General features: G+C 42.9%; 2 protein-coding genes across 2 annotated transcripts in view; one reads left to right on the top strand and one right to left on the bottom strand.

The window, feature by feature from the left end:
- CCDC13 (coiled-coil domain containing 13) overlaps positions 1-21,625 on the bottom strand; it is a 35,330-nt gene extending 13,705 nt beyond the window's left edge. Inside the window, exons 1-10 of the mRNA XM_069859158.1 lie at positions 21,308-21,625; positions 16,127-16,275; positions 13,526-13,668; positions 9,528-9,617; positions 9,137-9,253; positions 7,509-7,613; positions 5,588-5,752; positions 3,856-4,032; positions 1,915-2,118; positions 740-864 (exon numbers count right to left, since the gene is read on the bottom strand). Coding sequence (XP_069715259.1) covers positions 740-864; positions 1,915-2,118; positions 3,856-4,032; positions 5,588-5,752; positions 7,509-7,613; positions 9,137-9,253; positions 9,528-9,617; positions 13,526-13,668; positions 16,127-16,275; positions 21,308-21,525 — 1,493 coding nt within the window. The 5' untranslated portion in view covers positions 21,526-21,625. The remainder of the gene's footprint in view (positions 1-739; positions 865-1,914; positions 2,119-3,855; positions 4,033-5,587; positions 5,753-7,508; positions 7,614-9,136; positions 9,254-9,527; positions 9,618-13,525; positions 13,669-16,126; positions 16,276-21,307) is intronic.
- Positions 1-24,161, top strand: part of C6H1orf35 (chromosome 6 C1orf35 homolog) — a 404,048-nt gene that overhangs the window by 20,420 nt on the left and 359,467 nt on the right. The gene's annotated exons all lie outside the window — the stretch shown is intronic.

The raw sequence follows: 24,161 nt of genomic DNA, 5'->3' as shown, positions 1-24,161 counted from the left end.
AGAAGAAATCAGTCACAACTTCAACTTGATAAATTTCCTCCTTCCGCAGAAGATCAGTCTCGCATCCTCATTGTCAATTAGACCAAGAACTCTTTAGCAACAAACCCAACATTTCAACAGGAAAGGATATAATTTGCTCTGGTATTATGGTCCCTTTATACAGCCAGAGTCACCCAGAGTCACACCAGTGTAAACAAAAATCAGATTTACTGCTGTATTAAGATCAGAGTAATCTACATGGTCCCCAGTGAGGCTTTAAGAAGAGTGTTTCTTAAGAACAAATGCTGTGGTGTGCTTTCAACATTTCTGCAAGTAAATCCTACTCAAAGCACATTTATCAACTTAAATAATGTGCCAGTGATTTAGTGCTTACCTAAAAAGGCATTTTGTAGTAATTCACCTCTCTGCTTTCAGAATTCTGCTCATTAGAAGCCCCGTTTTTCATAAGAGAGAAGAATCACAGGCACTTAAGCTAACCACATAAACATTATCTGAACTGGAGAAACAGAATTTGCTGCACTGCCATCATGCCAAATGTAGTAATGTCTGCAAGTCTGTATATCTTTCTCTGTTCCAGGACATAAGCCCAAGACATAATATGATTAGACATTCCCATATACTGTAAACAGGCTGCCACAGCCATTGGTGCACAGCACTTGTGGTTTGATAAAATTGTCTGGGAAAACCACGCTTCTAAATAACTCATAACAATTTTAAACACTGACATTAGGGTCCTTACCGAGCAGATCCAGTCCTTTCAACCTGATCGCTGCCTGATGTCAGAGTAAAACCTAGATCCTCTGACTGCTCAGAAGGTGGTGTATCAGCAGCTCCTGAATCGTCCCCTTGATGGGTAGATTTCATCTGTTAATGTTGGAGAAGGTTATAAAACCAATTACACAGTTCAAAGGAAAATAGCTGCATCGATGCCTCAGCAGCAGCGTTATTGCTACAAGCATGCCAGAACTTTTGATTTACAGGACCTCCTCAGAAGCTTTTCTTTAGTTTCTATCCATTGCAGGATGAAAACAGATCAAAAGTTAGTAAAAAGTGCAGTTTTGTATGAAATCACAGGGTGCACACAGTGCTGCTGGAGAACCCACAGCACAGCATCACCACTGCCACTGCCAGCACAGTTGGTTTGCGTCCCTAACCCAAGTTTTATTTTGAGTTCGATGCTTCAGTCCCTATTACTGGGGTATTTGACAGAGTCATAATCTCAGCACAACTCTGTGAGGGTTTTATATCACTGGGAATTGGATGCCTAAATGCTCTGAATGACCCTGACCACAATACATCAGACCACAGGAGTAGCCTTCGGCGGGTCACTGCCTCTCAACTCCCATTGTGCTCTGGCAATCTTGCCTCTGTCAGTTTGCAGCACTAGACCATAACTGCTGAAAATATTTTTAACATATTGGTCTATAAGGGGCCAACTTTCACAATTCTTTCATCTGTACAATGAAATTTCCATACGCTTGAAGCCCAACAGGCACAAATCAATAGATCTGAAGGGGATGAAGTTTTAAAGCAGTTCATGGTGGGAGATGTTTGTTTGCATGCTTCCTTCAGCAGCCAAGGATTCTGAGCACTGAGAAGTCCCCATTGCAGCCCAACCCTTCCTGTTGTTGTGTGACAGCCTTGACATGAAGCCACGCGTGGATATGATTGATATTGCTGTTTTCTGCTGCTTAAACAGCTTGAAGAAAAGTTACATACAAACAGGGAAGAAACTTAAGAGTTACAAAAGAGAATTCCTCTTTTATCATTCCATTAGGAGGGACTGTCAGCAGGAGAGGTATTACGGTCTCGAGCTAGCAAGCATCTCAGATAACGAGGGAGAAGGAAGTGGAAGAGTAGATCTAAAATGATTACAAAGTGTGCTCCTCTAGTTAATTTCTCCTGACTGTCTACCTGAAGTGTGAGTTGCTCAATCTCCTCTTCTAGCTCTTTAATCTTTGCTTCTCGTTCAGCCACCATCTGCCTGAGCTGCTCTACAAGCAGGTTCTTCTGAACCTCACTGTTCAAGTGCTGCCCTAGCATCTGCTGGGACTCCTTGTTCTTCTCATCCTGTTGGCTCAGGTGCTTTAAGATTTCCTGCATTTGCTTCTGCTGGCTCTGATAAAATAGAAACAATGAGTGAGACATTTACTTCTGTACACAATGATTATTGATTCCCTGGGTGTTTTACACCCTGCAAGTCAAATACCCACTTAGGAACGCTAGGGCCACTGACCTGCCAAACCTTTTTCTTGGTGTAAGCACACTGATGTCACTAGCACTACTCAAAGAATTTGGTCTGTTATATTTTAAGCATGAGATCATGTTTTGTTCTCAGCATCTATCCCTCGAAAAGACTGCACAGCACATCCACTTGCAATGCCCAGCCACACACGGCTGAGTAAGGGAAGCCTGTCCCCGCTGGCCCCTGCTGGTCAGGTTAACACTTCAGTGACTGGGTGGTGTGAGTAGAAAAGACCTGGGCAACTGAAAGATACAGTCCAGCCTGGCTCTGAGTGTAGCAGAAGACAGAGCAAAAAAGGCTGCCCTTTGACAAAGAAGGTGATTTCTTTATAAATTGGATAAAAGATTTCAATGTGCTTTTGCATGAAGTTAGAACATGATCAGATTGTGTGAAAGTGACTTTAAAATATGAGGGTTATATGAGACATCAGCTATCAGGCTAGGCTGTTTTACCAGTGGGTTTTGGAGTTTTTCTCACACTGACAAACCTAATACTCGTCGGACAGGCTGTTCTGTCAGACCAACAAGCTGCAAGCAAGATGCTTCTTTGATGTATTCTTTCACAAATAAACTCAAAACCTTCCATAATAATTCTAGTGAGAATGCTCAGCTTTGGCAGAAATGACAGCTGTTATTTGGCTCCTCTGTGATCTGCCTGATCTGTGGTCACTACCCACATTCCCCACGGCTGCTTGGTGCACAGAAAGATGGAATGCCAGTTTAGGCAGAAAGCATGTCTTAGCTGAAAACTACATTCAGAAGCAAGGACGTGTGATTTGAAGTTCGTGAGGATTTGTATCAGGAAAAATCCTACCAAGATATGGCACATTTTCTAATTCTTTTTTCATTATTGTAACTGGGGAAGTGTTGTAATTGTGGTGCTCAGGGACAAGGTTTAGTGGTGGACTTGGCAGTGTTAGGTATACAGTTGGACTCAAGGATCTTCAGGGTCTTTTCCAACCTAAATGTTTCTATGATTCTATGATTCTAAGACTACTTAGAACCATGGCAGGACAAAAGGGTCCTGGAAGACCACAACAGCAGCCATTTATTTCAGCACAGCTGCACCTTGAGTCTCTGCTAATACTCACAGTTTTGAAGGGGCCAAATTCTCTCAGTTCCAGCTACTGCAAGTGAATGTCTGCATGGTTTAGTTCTCATTATTCAGATTGTGTAACACAAAAATAAAAGCGTGAGATTGTAGGTATTCTCAGAAAAAAAATAAAAAAATCTACCAATGAAGCTGAAAGCAGACAGAGAATACCACCCAGCTTCATGGGTCAGGAATGAAACTCTTCCTCTACCTACTAGACTACTCTATTTAAATCCTTCTGCAAAATGTTTCTTACAACACTTGCATCTTACAGCCACTTATCTGCAACTGTGTCATGCCTGGTGCTGTCTGGCAGCCTTTACTTAATCTGATCCAAAATACAGAAAGGCTTTAGCTGGCTACAAACCCTCTGGCTGTCAGTTTGATTCATCAGGTCTCTGTACACCCTAAGGTGTTGTGTGTCGTCATGTCACTCAGTAACATCACGTTTCATTGCTTATAGAAGCAGTGGGGCTGGTGTGCAGGAGCTGGGACCAGCAGAAATTGTCAGACCATACCAGTAAGGCATCTATGAGCTCATCGTCGTGTTTTCCTTTCTCCAGCAAGGTTCCGATCTGTTCCTTCAGTGTTTTCACTTCACTGCCCAGAATTTTGTTCCTGGCTTTTGATGCATCAAGTTTTTTTTTCACTTCCTCATGACTTTTTTGGAGAGCATCATGTTCCCCAGCGAGTTTCTGCAGTGATCCAAACACATCATAAGAAATGAGAGTTATTGGCTATCACCAAGAGCCCCAAGTGCTTTGGTAAGCCAAAGAAATCACTCATTGTCTGGTAGAATGTGAAACATGCTACAGCCATGCCATACCATCCCTAAGTAAGTAGAAATTATAATATACATGTTATATATATAATCACTGCCTACTTGCCAGCATCAAAAAAGGTCTCTCTGCTCAGGAATGCAAGTGGACCAGGTTGACTCAGTATGTGCCAGGAAGCAAATGATAATTTTGTGTTACAACCTAACTCTGTATGCTCCAACTTTTTCATTTGCCTCATCATTCTCCATATAGAAACTTCCTTCCAGATACAGGGTGGCGATGCCACATTACCTGCTAGAAGCTGTCCTTGGCATACACTCCCTCCTGCGCCAAATAGACAAATAAAGGCTGGGTGGAAAATGGATTGAAAGCAGCCCTGAAAAGGACTTGGGGATGCCTTTGCAGAAGTGAATACAACAAAGGAGCACAGGGAGATGTGCTTTGCTAACCTGAAAATGAGTAGCTGACACTCCACTACCAATGCTCCTTTTGGACACAGGCCTACATATCTTTTCCACCTTGAGGTTTACCACTTGTGCCACTGGCAACAGCCTCTCTTAACGCCTGAACAGTGTTTATTTGTAGCAACTATACGTGACAGCTGTAGGGTAAGACCCATTTTCAGAATGCCTCTTAGAGGGTGGTCCCAGTTTCATTCTGTTCAAATGCAAAAGCCCATAGCCACACAGATCTATGAGGTGTGAGGGGGACGCTTTTATTTAACATGAAAGATGGGGAGGGGCTCTTTATCAGGGAGTGCAGGGACAGGACAAGGGGAGGGTGGTATTAAGATGAAAGAGGGGAGATTTAGGTGAGATGTTAGGGAAAAAACATTCACTTTGAGGGTGGTGAAGCACTGGAACAGGTGGTCCATAGAAGTCATGGATGCCTCATCCCTGGAGGTGTTCAGGGCTAGGCTGGATGAGGCTTTGAGTGACCTGATCTTTTGCAAAGTGCCCCTGCCTATGGCAGGGGGGTTGTAACTGGATGATTGTTAAGGTCCCTTCCAACCCAAACCATTGTATGATTCTGTGATTCTACAATTGCATGAAGAATGTATACCTGACTACAGGGTGAGAGTAACACTATAGAGTTGGGATGCAACTTTAGCAGGGCTTCTTTCTATATATGCCTTTGGTATAAAGCCAATGTCAGCTTCAGTGCCTCTCTCCCTCTTTCTAACACCGGATATCGTGCCATTGTCAGGTGGCCACATTTCAGGATAAGGGGATGCATCTGATTCATAAATCATGCAGCAGAGGTGAAGACCAAATCTTGCACTGCAGCAGTATGCCTGGCCATGCGAGAAGGCAATACAGGAAAACAAGCATGGAAGCTTTTTGCTGTGTCTGTGAATTGCAGCAGGACTTCCTCCAGCAGATCTGGTGAGTTTCTGAAATGGTCTCCTGGTAAGGAGAGTTATTACACACTATGTACCCAAACAGGACTCCATGCACTCATAGGTTTTTACCTCCAAGGCTTCTCTCTTTTCTTTTTCCAAGCTGCGAATCTTCAACAAGTTCTTCTCTCGGGCTGACAACTTCCTTGGATCAGTAAGTGCCAGCTGTTCCTCATCTAGCTCACTCAGTAATGTTACAGTCTTATTTTGACCCAATTGATTCTCCAGCTCTCGAACCTAGGGGACAATAATAACAATTAATCCAGAGCCTTTACCAGGGGTACAGTGGTTCAGCATTGAAGAGGATATAAGCAACAGGAGCTCAGAGTATAGCTGTCAAGTGTTACTTGACATTATCGTGGTTAACTAACACAGAACAGTGCCACTTTCAAATTTAAATTTATTAGCTGCAAACAGACATCCAGAGATGCAGAAGTGCAGGGCACCTGTGCAGGGAGGAGATATAACTCTGGACCTACAAGAAACTCAGGACACATGGGAGATCTTTGCCTAATTGGAGCCACATATGGAGGCCAGGTAGACACTCCAAAGCATCCTGAATGCCACTAAACACACATGTGGGCAACAGAATAATACCTTAGATCTTCTCTAAAAGGGCAGACACCCACTCATCCCCATACATTTAGGCATCTCAGTCTTTAGTAGAATCACCACCCAGGGTGTCCACAATGTAAACATCTCAGGCACAGTTCAAAAAACTTAATCATAGGAACCTTGCCCTGGGATACTGGAGACACATATGATGTAAAATCTAAAAGACATCTAAAAGACATCTCTGGCTAGATAACCAGAGGTCAGAGGGATATCCTACGGCATCTTGGCTGGTATTAGACACCTACGTATAGTCAAGTGAACTCAGACCCTGCATCTCAGCCATTCACTACAGACTTCTTTTGTAGTCAGGAGAAGGAAACAGGCACTGCTACAGCCTAGTTCCACAGCCTTGTTCTAGAGGTGTCTTCTAAGATGCATCTACCTCACTTTTGATCCCATTACTGTGTTTACAAGATCACCGCTGACTACAGAAGGGGCTTGAGGAGACTGGCTCAGAAAGAAATCCTTACATTACAGTACAGTACGTATACTCTTCAGATGAATCCCAGCAGGGAGTCTTAACAGAAGCAAAATGTAATTTGCTCGAGGGAAAGCAGAGGTTAACAATTTTAGTCAGACAGAGTGCAAAAATCACAGTTTGTTGGTATATAATTAAGCAGCAGAAATATGGGAAAAAATGTATCAAATTGCCCGAGAGTTTTATTTAAGCTGCAGACAAAACTGCCTCCCTGTCTGAAGCTGATGTTTCAGCTAGACTGTGCTCTTCAGAAGAATCAAGAGTTAAAGATTTTACTGAAGTTCTTGGAGGAACAACTTCAAAATCTTATCTGGCCTCAATTCTTCCAATCTGACTTCAGGCACTAAACAAAAATGTTTAAGTTGGAGCAGATACTGACAGGGCTCCTTCAGTACTCAGTAAAGAGAGGCACCTTCAAAGCCTCCTGGGATTCTAACTAGGCTGCCATAGCTCTCCAAGGTCACTGAACTCTCTCCTTCCACACAGATGCGAAAGATTCCCCGTTTACAGCTTGTGCGTTTGCAATAGACTAATTAACACAGTTTGCAGCAACTCTGACAGACCCTGCACATGTCAACAAATATTTGAAACTTAACATCCCATCACCACACACACATGTGCCTGCACACACACACACACACACACACACACACACCTATTACAAAAGTTACCATAAAGTGTTTTATTCTAACAGTTGCTTTTGTGAACAGAGAAAAGACTGGCCAGGCATTTGCAGTAAACACTGTTTGTACTGGGACGTGCCTTATAAGCAGGTATAGATTTTAAAAATTACTTAATGAAGAACTATTATCTTTAACTCACACATTGAGGTTACGCCTCTATGCAGAAAGAGCATCCCAGCAACCAGCTTACGTGGCACCATGCAGGCTCTCAACTCACCTTGCCTTGGAGAACAAGAATTTGCTGGGCCCGTCCACGCCAGCTGCCAGAATTGGTCAAGAGACTTTGAATATTCACATCTTCACCAACTTCATTTGCTAAAAGCTAAGAAAAAGGGATCAAGATTAACAATAAGGCTAGGCTGAAATACATGTGTGGGGAGAGAGGAGGAAAAGCTGCTCTTTAGCAGTAAACACAAAACACTGTATCTATACACGGTGGCCTTTATCCCTGGTATCTGATAATCACAGAATCATAGAATGGTTTGGGTTGGAAGGGACCTTAAAAATCATCCAGTTCAAGCTCCCCTGACATGGACAGGGACATCTTCCACTGGATCAAGGTCTTTAAAGCCTCATCCAACCTGGCCTTGAAACTTCCAGGGATAAGGCATCCATTACTTCTCTGGGCAACCTGTACCAGCACCTCACAGGAAAACATTTCTTCCTAGTATCTAATGTAGAGCTCCCCTCTTTCAGCGTAAAACCATTACCCCTAACCCTGCCACTGCACTCCCTGACAAAGAGACCCTCCCCATATCCTGTGTCCCATGTAATGGAAGCTCTTTCAGATCACTATCACAACACGGAGTGCTGGTGCTTAGGAGGTGGCTGGTTAACATGAAGTATTTCACTTTGGGAGGTGGGTAATTCAGTATTTTGATGTTTGAGTAATATACTTCGATATTTTAAAAGTGCAACTGCATTTTGCTGCCTGCCTATGGAGAGTGTCAAATTGTACTACTGAGCTGTATAGCTGGGTGTCAATCTGTCCTTCTTTTGTTAAGAGAATTTCAGATTCATCACCAAGGTTTATGAAGTATTACTAACAGCTTTCAATATATGCAATTATTTTTAAAATAATGAACACTTAACTAGAACTAAACAGGAACAGACTAGAGATACTATCTTAACATACACCCTTGCAGTCAGGAATTGAGCCAATCTCAGTTGCACAATTCCAACGCAGCCACATTAACGAGAGCTAAAGTTAGTATGAAGAGCATTTAAATTATTTATAAAAAGGTCAGCAGTGTTCTATTTTTAGGACCATATTCTCTACTCTGATCTGCATTGCAGGTCTCTTATGCAAAGTAATGAAACTAAAGGAAACAGAGCACATAGTAACACATTAAAATCCATCAAGAATCAAGAGGAAAAGGTTACTCTGAATGTCACTCCAACAAACTGTTTAAATATGTGCTTTAGTTGAAGCACAGTCCTTAATCCCATTGACTTCCATGGGAATGAAACCTACATTAAAAGTAAATACATAATTAAATGTTTTGGAAAGGAGGAATGGGCCTGAATGTTTGCTTCAAGTCAATCACAAACTTATTTTGCTGAACTGGGACTTTCAAAACTTAAAGAACCTGTGCCCATCATAGCAATAGGAATACTGGATAGAGTCATCCAGCTGTGGTGGCAGAGCACAGAATCTGTGTGTTGATGTGCGTATCCTTCCAATGCATCCACTACAGCCATGGCTTTTCTTAACCTCCTCATGGCTCATGGGAATGCTTCATGAAGGCTAATAAAAGCTCAAAAAAAAAGAAGTCTCCTTCTGCTTTCACAAGAATCTATGCTTTACACAGGATCCCACCCAAAGACGATGTCCTGCAGCAGTACCTTTTGAGTCATCTTCAGTTCCTGTTTTGCAGACTGGAGTTGGTTACGATACTCCATCACTTTAAAGTTGGCGCTGGTTAATTTTTCTTGCAACGCTTTCACCTCTGGACTTTCAGCCTTCGAAGAGAAGAATGTACTTGGTAAGAACAGAATCCTCAGGGAAAAACTGAAGTGACTAAGATCCACAGATCTATCAGTATCACATAATCTTTTTTCCCCCAGATCAATGGGAAATGATTTCCCTAATTATTTGGATCACAGAGAAGATACAAACACAGCAATTTTGTCAAAAACTAGTGACAGGGATACATCCTTGTCACAAGGAAAGAAGCCCACAATAAGAGAACTAAGTATCATCTTTTGATTTTCTCTCCTCAGTTACAATTCATACCAAGTTTCCTTCTACCATCTTCAGAGTTGATTGTTTGATTCCTGCATCGCAACCACCAAGAGAACGTATTTTTTCCACAGCTGTCTGTAGCTGGGAAAAAAGAAAAAAAGCATTGTTATTAGAGAGTAGATCCAGTCAAGAGCACACCTCCACAGAACATTAATTAGAAAGAAAATACAACAGCAGTTTTGATGATCCTGAATGTTTATTTAAGCTAGAAAAAACCCCACCATCTAATTTCCCCTTGTTTTTTAAATAAAATCAGAAGGAAAGCATACATTTTTCTTCCTGAAATGCTTTCCAAAGAGGCATGTGTTATTTTACTGTGGAAAAACTTCAGTGGAAATGTCTCTGAACTTGCTGAGTTGGGATCATTTATTAGGTATGGAGACTTCTGTGTGTGTTTATCACCATAGGTTCATAAAGCAAGTGTTTATACATATGAATGCAAATACAGTACAGATCAGGATGTTGCTTCTGTATTTGGGATGCCCAGTTTACCCACTCTTCAGGAAAATTATAGGCTACTTCATAAAAAGCACATAGTTCTATTTACCAGATGAATCTGAAAGAAAAAATAACTAATAATGATCTTAAGGCACTTTTTCTTAAGCTGGGATAACTCTAACATCACAATTCTCAGCCTGTGAAGAAACTGCGTCTTACTGCTTGCCACTGTTTAGGAAGGTAGGCACATAGCTCTTCCTCCTCTGAATCCTGTCCCATGGTGAGGTTGCAAAGACTTACTGGACTGGAATGCAATGAATTTGGAGCCATAAAGACCAGGAAGTGCTGCATTTAAAGGGTTGAAGCTCCATTCTTTGAGGTGGGCAAAAAATTTGCCTGAATAGAAGAAGGCTCTAAGGAAAAGCTTATTCATTAAAGTGATACCTGGGAAAACAGAGAATGAAACTCTAATTAGAGCATACTCTAATGTTACCCCTTCTTAAATCAATGGTTGGCTCAGGCTTTCTATCCTGTTCATCAACTCTTCTGCTCAATGGAGTGAGAATGAGAAATTTCAGCTCATATTAGCAGCTGCTAGGTCAAATTCTAAGGAAACTGTCTGCAAACATCCGTTTGCAATCTTTGTTTACACATCTCACCCTCTGCTAAGTGATTGCTTAATCACTCAATGACCACACCTTCCATTTTGTTTGTGGGAACAAAGTCATACTTGTAAACACTTATGATTTACATCTTTTTCAGTACTCATACAAGTAAAGAGCTAACAGTTATGTACAATAACAGTGCTTTCCAGTGGTGAAAGTACTTATTGTGATGCATTTGTAAGGTACCATCACCACAATTCATTTAGCAAAGTTCAAGGTGTCCAGAAGCAAGTGTACAGAATGAGACTCAACTTACAAATTAACACTTTCCGTGTTTTCAGTGTGAGTGCAATTAGGGGAGTCTAATCTTCTACAGTAAACACCTATAGATTACACCAAGAGGAAGCACTGACTGCAGACTTGATTTTGTTGCCCACCCACAGCTGTCCAGTCCCAACTGAGACACCTAAGGGTATCCAGCAGGCTTTCAGCTGCTGTGCCAGGACTGCCAGCCCTGTAATGTCCAACTGCCCTGCAGGGATGTCTGAAAGGTCAAGCACACGTCTCAGATTGTACTTCCATCCTTCTGCCTGGGCAACTGCCTGGGCAACTGCCTGGGCCCTTCAGCTGTCTTGGTTCTCTCTGCAATCATTGGGAAAAGATGAGTGTGGCTAGACAGCGATCCAGCTTAGCTTAAGCATTACTAAAGTGATGTGAGTCACTGTGGGGTCCTCACCATGACAGCTCTTCTCATTCATCACTCAACATTTTTCATTGATATCTCCCGCTATCAAACATAGAATCATAGAATGGTTTGGGCTGGAAGAGACCTTAAAGACCACCCAGCTCAAACCCCCCTGCTATGGGCAGGGACACCTTCCACCACACCAGGCTGCTCAGGGCTCCATCCAACCTTGCCCTGAACACTTCCAGGGAGGGGGCACCCACAACTTCCCTGGGCAACTTGTGCCAGTGTCTCACCAACCTCATTGTGAAGATTTTCTTCCTTATGTCTCATCTAAATCTTCCCCCTTCAAGACATTTCCCCTTACCCTATCACTCCATGCCCTTGGAAAAAGTCCCTCCCAAGCTTTCTTGCAGGCCCCCTTCAGATACTGGAAGGATGCTATAAGATCTCCCTGGACCCTTCTTTTCTTCAGGCTGACCAACCCAGCTCTCAGCCTGTCCTCATAGCAGAGGTGCTCCAGCCTCCGGATCATCTTTGTGTCCCTCCACTGGATCCATTCCAACAGTTCCCTATTCTTTCTATGGTGGGGATTCCAGAACTGGATACAGGACTCTAGGTCCAGGGGTCCCACAAGAGTGGAATAGAGGTGGAGATTCACCTCCCTCAACACTTTGGCCACACTTCTTTTGATGCAGCCTATGACATGGTTGGCCCTCTGGGCTGCAAGCGCACACTGCCGGCTCACATTGCGCTTCTCATCAACCAGCCTGGCTTTATTTTTACCCATGTTTTACATCTTCAAATAGTTCTACTGAACAAGTACAATCCACAAACTCAGCCAGTGACAATCAGTTTAGAGAAGTCATCTCAAATAAGGCTGTGAGGAAATACAGACTGCTGACCAGGACATGGTTTCAGTGAGTTCACTTTGTGGTTCACCTTTATCTCAGATGAGACAGGTTGCTTTGTTTGGTTTTGATATTGATAGTGCTGGTGTCTAAGTACAGCTTAGTTCATATCTAAAGTGTCCATCTCTGTTTTGACCAGCAATGATTCTTTCTTGAAAGCTTCTGTTTGCTTTGAGTTTGATTTGCTTTCCTGTAATGTCTCTGGTCCTTTCTTTCAGGTCAATATCTGACAATATTTTAAGTTTCTGTTTGAATAATCATCATTGCACTTCTGCAGTAGGAGATTACAACCAATCTGATTTTATTTGAAATTATTCGTGACTTGCTCCACTACTGATATGATTTTGTAGGTCCCCAGCTACATCTGATACCTCTTAGCCAGCCTGCCAACTGTTAGACAAAACCCCTCTGACCATAATGCTCTGGATTTATGCAGGAGTTCTCAAACATTTCATCTACCATTTCTTAATCTTTCAGGTAGCCAGGGTACAATTCAGATAGATGCATCATTCATGATAACGATTGTGAAAGAAGGAGTCAAAATGCACTTGTAAGCATGATAAACATTATAGATCCATTTAAATGACATCTTCTAAGGAACCAAAGTACAGAAAAAAGCATCAAAAATTATCCAAAATTTTACCAGTATTGTGTAAGGAAAAGCAGTCGTAGTCAAAGAACAAAGTAAACATCGGCATTTTGGCATCTAATTTTCATTTCAGCAGTTACTCAAGTTAAATTATTCCCATGAAAGGTCCACACATATAAAAAAAGTTGTGCTGAAGCAGAAAAATAAATTTGCTTGAGTGAAGATTTGCTGTCTTAAGTGATACGGTTTGTTACCATCTCAGTTCTGGAAGTACTTAGGCCAGATAACAGCTTTCATACGCCAGAAAACAGCTTTCTTTATGTGGATCAACAAAGAAGAATAGAGTACTAACTCATGACTGGTATTAACGAGGTGGGCATGTAAGGCATAATGGCATGACATTTGCCCCTCCTCACACAAAACAAAACAGAAAAATATCACTGCCATGCTACTAGAAAAGCCTAAGTGCCTCAAATACAATTGAACATTCCTAACTGGTGTTTCATAAATCCTTGTCTCCAAACTTACTGATATCTTTTCCTATCTCCTCGTTTCTGCAAAGGTGGAAACAACTGAAGGCACACACCCTTCCTATCATGGGTAGAAATTACAAGAACTCAAAGCAAGCATGGGTGTACGAGCAAATTTAAAATATGGGACACGAACTAAACCCAGTTCCTACAGCTCCTCTATCCCCAAAGCCAGATTTCTATGTTTTAGCAAGCAAAAAGAGAATGAAAAAAAAAAAAAAAGCGCCTCACTTCTTTCTCCAGCTCTTTAACCTTGTTATTCAGTTGCTTCACTTTGGCTTTTTCGCTCTCGGCCTCAGCAGTAATCTCACGATTCTTTTTGGCCAATTCAACCATTTTAGTAGCTGCAACATCTCCAGCTAAACCAGATGCCCCTGAAAAGTATACACAAAAGCAAAGGACACATTTTACAGGCAAGATTCAGCATAGATAATGCTTTGTTCCATGCACAGTGTACTTTCATTGTCTAATCCATTTCTCTCAGAGCTGTGCCAGGCACTTAAATGAACAAGTGAAGGAAAAGAGGCATCAGTGATTCCAGCTTGATTGTTTGGTCCTTTGAGTCACCATCACATTGTGACTAGCAAAGCCACATTTCCCACTTCAGCAACAGCCACAGGTCAGAAGACCATGACAGGGATTGCAGCAGCATTACTATACAGAAAGGGGGAGGTGTTTCCTGCTCACTGCTGTTAAGGACAGTTGTGAACTGTCACATTACAGAAAAAGACAACGCTCTGTTTTGCACAGGTTGTTTACTGGAGGAGCCGCTAAAAAAGAGGAGCAAACTTTTCAGGACATCTGTCCTAAAAGGTCAGGCACGCTATTATGGTTGGGTCCTTGATAACGTCCAGGAAATGTCATTGTGCCTATTTATAAGTTTCCTTGTGATTATACAAGGAACCTTACTGTATAATTTTTTTAACTGCTCTTCATTCACCTCATCAGAGAGGGTTTGATTAGTGTCACAGATACGCTAATCCCCAGGAATGGCTTGTGTGTCACTTGGCTTTCATTAATATCACATAGGTGAAGACAAGTTCTTGCACAAGCACAAAATCAATGTGATTGCACACAACATCCATGAAAACCTCTAGCTCAGCAATGAATACGAGCCTGCAATCACAAATCCTTTGTGGGATATAGGAAGACTGAATTCGGCTGTTGTTCTTTTTAACTCTTTCATCCTCCTTCAGTGCTCTGAAGTAATGACTTATCAACTGAAAGCTGTGAAGAGTACATTCAACAACCAGGGTGAGCTGCAAGGATGAGAAATCACTCTTGACTGAATTCTGAGTCCCATAAAACCCCAAGAGACATTAAAGGGGCCATGTGGAGTATAGGTGAAAACAGAATATGACCCCATGTCACTCTTCAAAATGGTTGTAGAGAAAATAATAATTTAAATATTTTCAAAGGCATTTTGACTGTTCTTACTCCTTTATCTGACGTGTGCTTTCCCTCTCATCCAGAAGCTACTTTTTCTTCAGTTTTCCTAACAGATAACAGTTGCTAAGGATCACTCTTAGTACTAAACTAAGCAAAACCAGGCTGCTGCTTCCACGTGACGGTCTTCAAACACATTGCACACACTTAATCAAAGCTTTTATTCCCACATAACGTGGGTGAGACTCTTGCCGTAATGCAGACAGGGAAGACAGGGGCATGGGCCAAACTGCCACAAGCTGGCAAAGAAAGTGCAACAACACATCTGCCTCCTGGCCCTGACCCAGTAACAGCTATTGTTTCTCCCACATAGAAACTACAGAAAGTTAAGAATGAATTTAAGGGTTATTTAGTTCTGCTTATTGCTGGCTTTCCGGTTCTCTATTAGCCTGGTCAGCACCGCTGTCCTGAACAACAGTGGCACCCAGTGGAGGAGGAGCAGCCTGCACAGTTCAGTTTTCAAAAGACATTCAAGCCTCTTTAGAAGCCGGACTTTGCATTCAGTCAGCATCCTGCCTGTGCTCTATTCAGGCAGACAAAAGGAGCCTGAATAAGGAATTCAACATACATTGCAGACAAAGCTGCGACACCGCTCTCTGACACTAACAGAAAGTTAATAAATATGATTTCCATGAATCATCATTTTTGTGCCAAAATACCAAGTTTGCAGAAGATCTGTGAGAGTCAGATATCAACGTGTACCCCCAAAGAGCACCACAATTATATTAAAGGACACATAACTATAAATAAAAATATTTTGCACCTTAGGTCTGACCTGTCTGACTACCAGAAGTCATTTGGTCGTTTCAATAGATCTCTAAGATGGGGAGTAGTAGTATCCATATTTTGCAGCTCATGAAACCGAAGGAGAGGAGGTTGCAGATCTTTTAGCATAAATGCCATTCCATATCATGCCAAACCATTGCAAGGAACTTCCCTCTGCAAATACAGCAATGAGACTCCTTGCATGGGAGAGGTATTGATCTTTAGTGAACGTTACAAATGCAAACCAGCGTCAGTTTAGATCCTTGTAAGTTCAGGTAGCTTCTCCAAGCGTTAACTAAATCTATACTCAGGTGTCTAAGCATTTTCAAAGTTTAGAGCATGCGGTTTCAGTGCTACTGCAAGTCACTGCAAGCTCAAAAAAGAACAAGCCTCTCAGCTGAAAGCTGAATTTGGTTCTTCCTAGCAGAAGCTTATTACAGGAGTGGAAATGGAGGCAACCAGGGTGACTGAAATACTCCTTGTCAGCATAAAATAGGTAAAGAGATGTCACATGAATATTTCACTGCCAGGAGCTCACAATGAACCTGTTACCTTTATTGTCATCAGCATCAAGCAAACACTGCAACTAACGTAGTGAGAATACAAAGTTGGTGTGTTTACCTGACAAAGCCAATCTGTCCTCCCGCATTTTTTTCTGCAACTGCGTTATTTCAAAATCTTTCTCTGTCACCAGTTTGTATAGTCTGCAGTTCTCATCTTGGACCTCTCGAAGCTGATCCTGGAGATGCTCATTCTCAACCTCAAGCAACCTGGGGAAAAAATAAGCCACAATGGGATTTGTCACCATAATATGCTTCAGATAGATGATTCCAGAAATGAAATAACAAAACACCTTTATGTTGTATGAGCTGAGCTTACCTAGAGTGAGTTTACTGAATGAAGCAGAGCATCCTGAACCTCAGATCAGAACATAGGTTAACGATTTGATCTATTCAGTTGACTTATTTCTTCTTCAAAATTTCTGCACATCTTTGTGTTGTCTAAGGTAAAACATCACAGAGCAGGTATCCTCAGGGCTCCTGGGGTTATTGAATAGTTTCATCTCACTGAATCTTACTTATCTGGTTCTTCAGAGGAAACCAGGCAGGCTCACCATTCAGCAGCCACTACAGTGAGGCTTCACTTTCTTCACTTACGGAAGCCAAGAGAAACCAATAAAGCATTAACTACAAAAGCTGCTACTGAGGTTCTTTATTTAAAAATGAATGCTTTATGGTAATTCACAAAAGACCAGTTTCCTGTGTCCTCATCTGATTTTCCTGGAACCCCACCAGGATGGACTGGCATCAGTTTGTATTGTTAATGTTGCTTTTTGGAATTTGTTTAGAAACAAAGACTATCAAAAAGCCATCTGAAAGAGAGGAAATAGCCTTGCTTCTCCCATTCTTCAGTAAATTTAGTAACATTTATGGGTTTCATCTCTCTAAGACATTCCAGGAATGAATAACTTTAAACTTCTTGCTGTTCCTCTAAATGTAAAAACTAGAAGCTACAGCCTCAGGGGCTCTATTCAATCATAAGCACTCAGGTTTGAGATGCCCCAGGACTATTTGAGTCCTCTATGCGAGGCCAGCAGCCACAACATAGGGTTATTGGGATAACATTTGGATCCCAAGCAGAGAATTGAGAGCATCTCGGAGGGCCCTTAACACCCATGCACGGACATATGGACCAACCCCAAGGATTACTACCATCTTCTAACTTTAGACATACCTTCTAGCCACACTCCTCCAGACAGCAGCATTTCAGAGCAGAAATTAACTTATCCGCATGCCCCACAGAGGAAACCAAATGTGCTAAAAGAGAAGCTGTATTGACACTGCCTTCAGGAAATATGTCTGTGGTGGAGATCCTGCTGGCTCCAGTCAGCAGTTCCCATTCTGTCTGCCTCCAAGTTTCCTCTCTCCTCCCATCCAAGTTCTCTCATCTACCTTCATCTGAGTTTCAGGGTGACATCCCACTCTAAAACAAGATATGGGCGTCTCTGTCAAGCAAGCCAAAACACACACTTAGGTCCAAGGAGGTCCAGTCCTTACAGCCAGAGCTGCTTACAGACCAGCTGCCATCGCATGGCGACACAAATCACTCTCTAACTGCCACTCTCTAACTGCCACTGTCATCAGAGCTGCCCACCTGTCTCCAGCTGCTGCTGCTGGAGGGTGCAGGTCTTCTATGTTCTGTCTATCATTTCCATATGGAAGTGCCTGATAACCTAGGGCATCCCAGATATCTGTAGACACCTACACCAACCACAGGAACTGAGCTCTATATTCTCATTATCTATAGTATGACTGCATATTTATAGAATGTTCACATTTTGGTGACTTAATCTGGAATAGCGTCCCCCTGTCCTTTGGCCTACAGACTGATTGCTCCAGATTATAGAATCATAGAATCATCAAGGTTGGAAAAGACCTCTAAGATCACCAAGTCCAGCCATCAGCCCAGCACCAGTGTGCCTACTAAACCATGTCCTGAACTGAAATGTCTACACGTTTTTTGAACACCTCCAGGGACGGTGACTCAATCACTTCCATGGGCAACCTCTTCCAATGCTTCACCACTCTTTCAGTAAAGAATTTTTTCCTAATAACTAACCTAAACCTCCACTTATGCAACTTGAGGCCATTTCCTCTTGTACTAACACCAGCACCCACCTCACTACAACCTCCTTTCAGGTAGTTGTAGAGAACAGTAAGATCACCCTTCAGTCTCCTCTTCTCCAGGCCAAACAATCTCAGTCACCTAAATCTTTTCTGTTCAAAAGTTCTAGCAAGCTTTTTGCTGCAACTGGACTTTGGAGCTTTTAAACGCATGCTCCGTGTGTACATGTCAGAATAAATGACCCCTTAGAGCACTGCCACAAACAGCACAGTCAATTTATGACACGATACACAATCTATAATTAAGCAATGCCCTTTTCTTTCAAAGCTGCAAATCAAAGGGAGATCAAAGGCAGTTGTTTACAAAGGAGAAGAAAGAAACAAGCAATCTCAGCAGAGAAAAGGAAAAACTAAGTTATTCCCACATGTACTTCTCATGGGTGTGAGCAACAAAAATGTGCAGATTTAATTAGAGACACACAGACAAAAAGATTTTTAACAGGGAATTAATGTGAAAAAAAGGGTTCTAAGCACTTAACACACCTGATCAGCAATGTTTTCCTCAGACCTTGCTTCCAAGTCTTGACCAAAACCACAAAAGTAGGACCAAAAGTAGGACAGACAGAAATCCCATCTGCACAGAGCTGGAGTCTCCCCTGAGAACCTTCTCCAACCCACCGCATCCCATCCCATCCTAGACTAACTCTGCATGTTACAGAGGAGGCAGCAGGTTCCACCCCAATACCTCAGCTACGGTAAGTCAGCCAAAAGAAACCAGCAGCAGAAAGGTAACCCTTTTCTCTCTAGTTCAAGGAAACAGAGCCAGGGGAAGCTTATGAGCAGGTCCTATGACGGAAATTCAGGTAAGTGTCTTTCCCAACTCTGTTATAAATTCTCCATGTGATGGGGAGAATCACTTAATCTTAAATACACCAAACAGAGAAGGGAGGATAAAGTTACAGAAAGGACAAAGCATAAAGGCAGAAATGTCAGCTAAACACTCCCTTAAACAAAATTTGTGAATAGCACGGGAGGAAGGAAAAGTGAACTCACAAGACTCAGAGGAAGGGGGACTTTTGAGAGGAGAATGTTTCCCAAGCACTGCTATAAACAATGCTGACGTGCTGAAATCACTGACACTGCCAACCATATGGAGTCCTGGTATCCTGAAACAAGTTTCTAACGTGTTGTCATGGGAATACTGCAAATTACATCCTGGTGAATCCCTTCCAGAAGCAAATCCTGCCTGGATTTGATATGCTTATAATTATTCTTTTGCTGAAGGCAGATACACATAAGCAAAGGACAATCCAGGTATATCTGCTACACCTGCCATGTCAAATGGGGACTTTTAACAAGTCGGTGCCACTGAAAATGGAGATAAGTAATAGCTCTTGAATCACTCAGACCTAAACTATTGAATGGTAAATGGCGGGGAACTGCTGGGACTCCCTTGTACTCTGCACCAGGCTGTGCTATGACAGCACCTAAGCTTCTCTTCCTCCACCAGATACATCCATGGCTGAACGGTGGGAATTAATCTCCCTCTCCATAATAAAAATAAAAATCAATCAGATCTCCATAGTAATTGTCTATATAATAGGAGAACAGAACGTTGAAGGGAAGAGGAGAGCTGGCAGAGGTCAGACTGGAAGCATAACTTGGCAAATCAGACAGCCCTGGTGAAGGACCTATGTGTGAAGGAGACAACATATGATGCAACAGAGAGAGCATTGGTTTCTAGAAGGTGAGGTCCCCGTTTCCACACAGACTTCCTTTGCAGCATGAACACCATGTTCCCAGAAGCACCTAAATGTTTCAGTGGTTCCCTTCTGGGTTCCCTACATCCTCACAGAAGCCCTGCTGCAGCTTATGCACTTGGGTGTTCACGGAAGCAATCTTCAGAAACAAGCTGAGCAAGGAGTTGCCCAGAGTAGCACAGAGGGAAGATCAGCATTTAGGGCCTAATAAACCTTGGCTAGTGGCTTGATAAACTGTGGCAGACGTGCCCTTCCCTACTCCAGACTCTGGGAGGGGAAACTGTCTCAAAGGTATAAGCCTAACTGTGATTTTCCACCTGTGATCTGATGGTTTTTGCAGAGCTACCAGTTCCTCCTTCCTGTCCCTCTATCACAGTACATCACCCCATCATGATGCCAATAAAACAGTCTATGGGGCTAAAGACATAAACCAGGTAACTGAAATGACTGGAGATAAAAGCACTCTTGCCCCAGAAAATGAATCCAGTTTCCTGCAAACAGCTGTATCAGCACAGCTGCAAGTGGGGAGCAGAAACATGAATTTCTTCAGCTGGTGTCACCACTAACATGGACCAAATCCCTGAGTAGCCAACACTGTAGTAACTGCAGACATCTTTGGGATGTGTCCAACTTCAGACCTGTTCTAATTTGCAGCAAAAACATTAATTGGGTCAGAAAATAAGACTGACTGTATCCTAGCAGGAAGATAAATGATCTGTGCTGGGGTTTCAAACCTCTGCTCCATTAAAGTGAATTACACACTCAGTTCCAAAAAACAAGATCGAGGAGCATCCATAACAGAATGATCAGTGTCCTGGTAATCCAGACACTACCCCAATGGGTGAGGTAAAATCCAGCCCGCTGTCCTCAGTAAGGGTAAAAACACTGCCTGTGTAATCTTGTCAAGTAACTTAATCAGGAGGCAACTCTGTCTTTGAGACCCTCCTATACATCCAGCCATCTCATGATCTACTAAATCAGGTCATATTGCAAAGAGAGCCAGGGGAACACTTTTCTGTGCTGCAGGCACCATTAGCTGCTTTGCCCTTATCTGCCTTTGGAAATTATTTCTGTAGAGAACCTGTGTGTTTACAGGGCTGGGCAGGAACTGACCACCAGCTCTGAGGATGTTAGTGATCCTGAACGGCTGGATTTTGTCAGACAGTACCTGGCTGCCCATAGCACATCCCCCTGAACCCCTTGTCTTTCCACTCTTCACCTGTGAAACACTGATAACAAAGAGCACATTACGATGCTTTGGAGATTAAGATGTTAGGGACAGTGGGAGCCTTCTCTGGATAGCAAAAGCCCAGTGTGCAAACACAGAAAGTGCTTTGTCAACTCAATGTGATTTCCATAAAATCATATAGAATAAACTTCAGTGGCTTCCTGAAGGAATTGTGCTGCTACACCTTTACCTTTTGTTGTCATCTTCATTTACAGGTTGCCCTGTTTCAAACAGGTTAAGGTCATTTGGGATCTTGAAAGCCTCCTCTGTGTTGCCATTATCACCCTCCTGACTGTTCTGCTTTTCCTTCTTCCTCTTCATTACATTTTGCAGGCGTCTTTGCTGTTGCTCTTCATAAGCCTTAAACTGGCTCTTAAAATGTTCATCCACTTTTACGTCTGACTCCATTGTTTACTAAAAGCATAACAAGATGAAAATAAAAAGTGACAGAGAACAGAGATCAACATCATTTTGAAAAACAGCCTCTTCTAGCAGCTGCTCGGCAGCTTTTCCTCACTGACCTCTGCAGAGTCTCCCTGTCACCTCCCCCTCTCAGCCCCACTGCCTTGCTTCAAGTGTCCTTTTCCATCAATGGCATTCAAACAGTTTTGAAAAATGTTCTCAGGCCTTTTTTAATCCAGCATTCAAAAAGCAACAGTTTTAAACAGATCTGTTTATTTAAATATTTTTACAAAAGAGCAAACTGGGGTCAAATCCAAGCAAGCGTGGCAACCACATTGTACTGACTAGAAGGAACATAGGCTCTTTAAGACCCAGGTTCATCCAGCCTTTCTTCCCATGTCTCAAAGAAAAGTACAGTTCCCCTCATTTTTTTGGGGTTAACATGGGATCAACAGGAAGAAAGATCTCTGTTTATCCTAGAGTCATAGAGTCATTAAGGTTGGAAATCCCTAAGGTCATCCAGTCCAACTGTCAGCTGAACACCACTGTGCCTACTAAACCGTGACACAAAGTGCCATGGCTACACCTTTTTTTGAACACCTCCAGGGATGGTGACCCCACTACTTCCCTGGGCAGCCTCTTCTATGCTTAACCGTTCTTTCAGTAAAGAATTTTTTCCTAATATCAAATCTAATATCAAATCTCCCCTGGGGCAACTTGAGGCCATTTCCTCTTGACCTATCCCTTGTTACCTGGAAGAAGAGACCAGCATCCACCTCACTACAACCTCCTTTCAGGCAGTTGTAGGGAGTGATAAGGTCTCCCCTCAGACTCCTTATCTCCAGGCTAAACTCCAGTTTCCTCACCACTACTCTCTGGGCTCATCCATCCAGACTGTATTCTTTTACCCAGAGAAGAGTACACCTGTCTAAGCCATAAGCTGATACTCCCCTTGGGCACTGGACACCAAGAATCACAGAATCATAGAATGTCCTGAGCTGGAACAGACCCACAAGCATCATTGAGTCCAACTCCTGCCCCTGCATAGGACTACCCCAACATTTACAACAAATGTCTGAGGGTGTTTTCCAAATGCTTCTGGAATATTGTCAGGCTTGATGCCATGACTACTTCCCCGGGGAGCTGTTCTGGTGCTCCACCACCCTCTGAGTGAAGAACCTCTTCCTAATATCCAACCTAAACCTTCTCTGGCACATCTTCTGGCTATTCCCTTGGGTCCTATCATTGGTCACCAGAGAGAGGAGATCAGTGCCCGCTCCTCCTCTTTCCCTTGTGAGGAAGAGACTGCAATGAGGTCTCTCCTCCGTCTCCTCTTCTCCAGGCTGAACAGACCAAGTGACTTTAGCCACTCCTCATGTGCCTTCCTCTCTAAACCCTTCACCAACTTTGTGGCCCTCCTCTGGAATCTCTCCAGTAGCTTTTTATCATTCTTTATCCTGTGTGGCTTTCACCCATTCTCCAAATTTCTAAGTGTTCAGTGGTACTACTTAAAGCAAGAATATTGCTCCCTATTTAAATGTCTAGAGCTGCACTTGGTATGACTAAAGACCATCAGTTTTCTGATGTATCCCAGTCACTTCTCCTCCTGTTTCACGTTTACCATCAGCAAAAAATTCCAGTGCACCTTTGGTCTGGGAAAAACAGACCTTTCAAGGCACACCTTCACAAAGCAATTAGCGCAGGCCCTTTCTCCCAGTGAGGAAGCAATCCTGATAAAGAGTTGAAACACACGCGGTGTCCCTTTGTCCTGCACAGGGAAGGTTCAAATTAGACATTAGAAAATTTTTTTCACTGAAAGGGTTCTCAGGCACTGGTGGAGGCTGCCCAGGGAGGTGGTGGAGTCATCATCCCTAGAAGGACTTAAAAGATGGGTAGATGAGGTGCTCAGGGATGTGCTTTAGTGGTAGACATGTATGGCTGGCCATGATGATCTCAAAGGTCTTTTCCAACCCAGCGATTCGATGATTCCATGGGCAGAGACAGACAGGCAACGGCGTCAACTCTGGACACAGTGGGTGTGGATAAGGGCGCCTCAAGAGCTGACAAGTGCAAAGACCAAAGTCCATGCAGCCCATGGGGCTCATGGCTTTGACTGATGGCCTGTGGGCAACTTTTAGCCATCCAGCCTGCTGTCACTGGCCCAAAACCTGGTCCTGAGGTACTCACCAGGCGCTGCTGTGTGGGGAGAGAATCATAGAATGGTTTGTGTTGGAAGGGACCTTATGCGTGGGCAGTTGAACTGCTGTTGTCTTGGTTCTCTCTACAATAAGTAGAAAAAGGTAAGTGTATCTAGACAGTGATCCACCTTAGCTTAAGTGTTACTAAAGGGATGTGAATCACTGCAGGGTCCTATCTGTGACAGCTCTTCCTATTCATCACTCAATGTTTTTCACGGATACCTCCCACTATCAAACATAGAATCATAGAATGGTTTGGGTTGGAAGGGACCTTTAAAAGCTCATGCAGTTCAAAACCCTTGCAGGGACACTTTCCACTGGATCATGTTGTTCAAAGCCCCATCCATCTGGCCTTGAATGCTTCCAGGGATGGGGCATTCACAACTTCCCTGGGCAACCTGTGCTTCACCAATCTTCTTGAGAAGAATTTCTTCCTAACGCCTA

Source organism: Phaenicophaeus curvirostris, chromosome 6 (assembly GCF_032191515.1).
Source record: "Phaenicophaeus curvirostris isolate KB17595 chromosome 6, BPBGC_Pcur_1.0, whole genome shotgun sequence".
Taxonomy (NCBI): Eukaryota; Metazoa; Chordata; class Aves; order Cuculiformes; family Cuculidae; genus Phaenicophaeus; species Phaenicophaeus curvirostris.
Note: the sequence above shows the minus strand (reverse complement) of the source record. Positions and strands in the feature narration are given on the sequence as shown.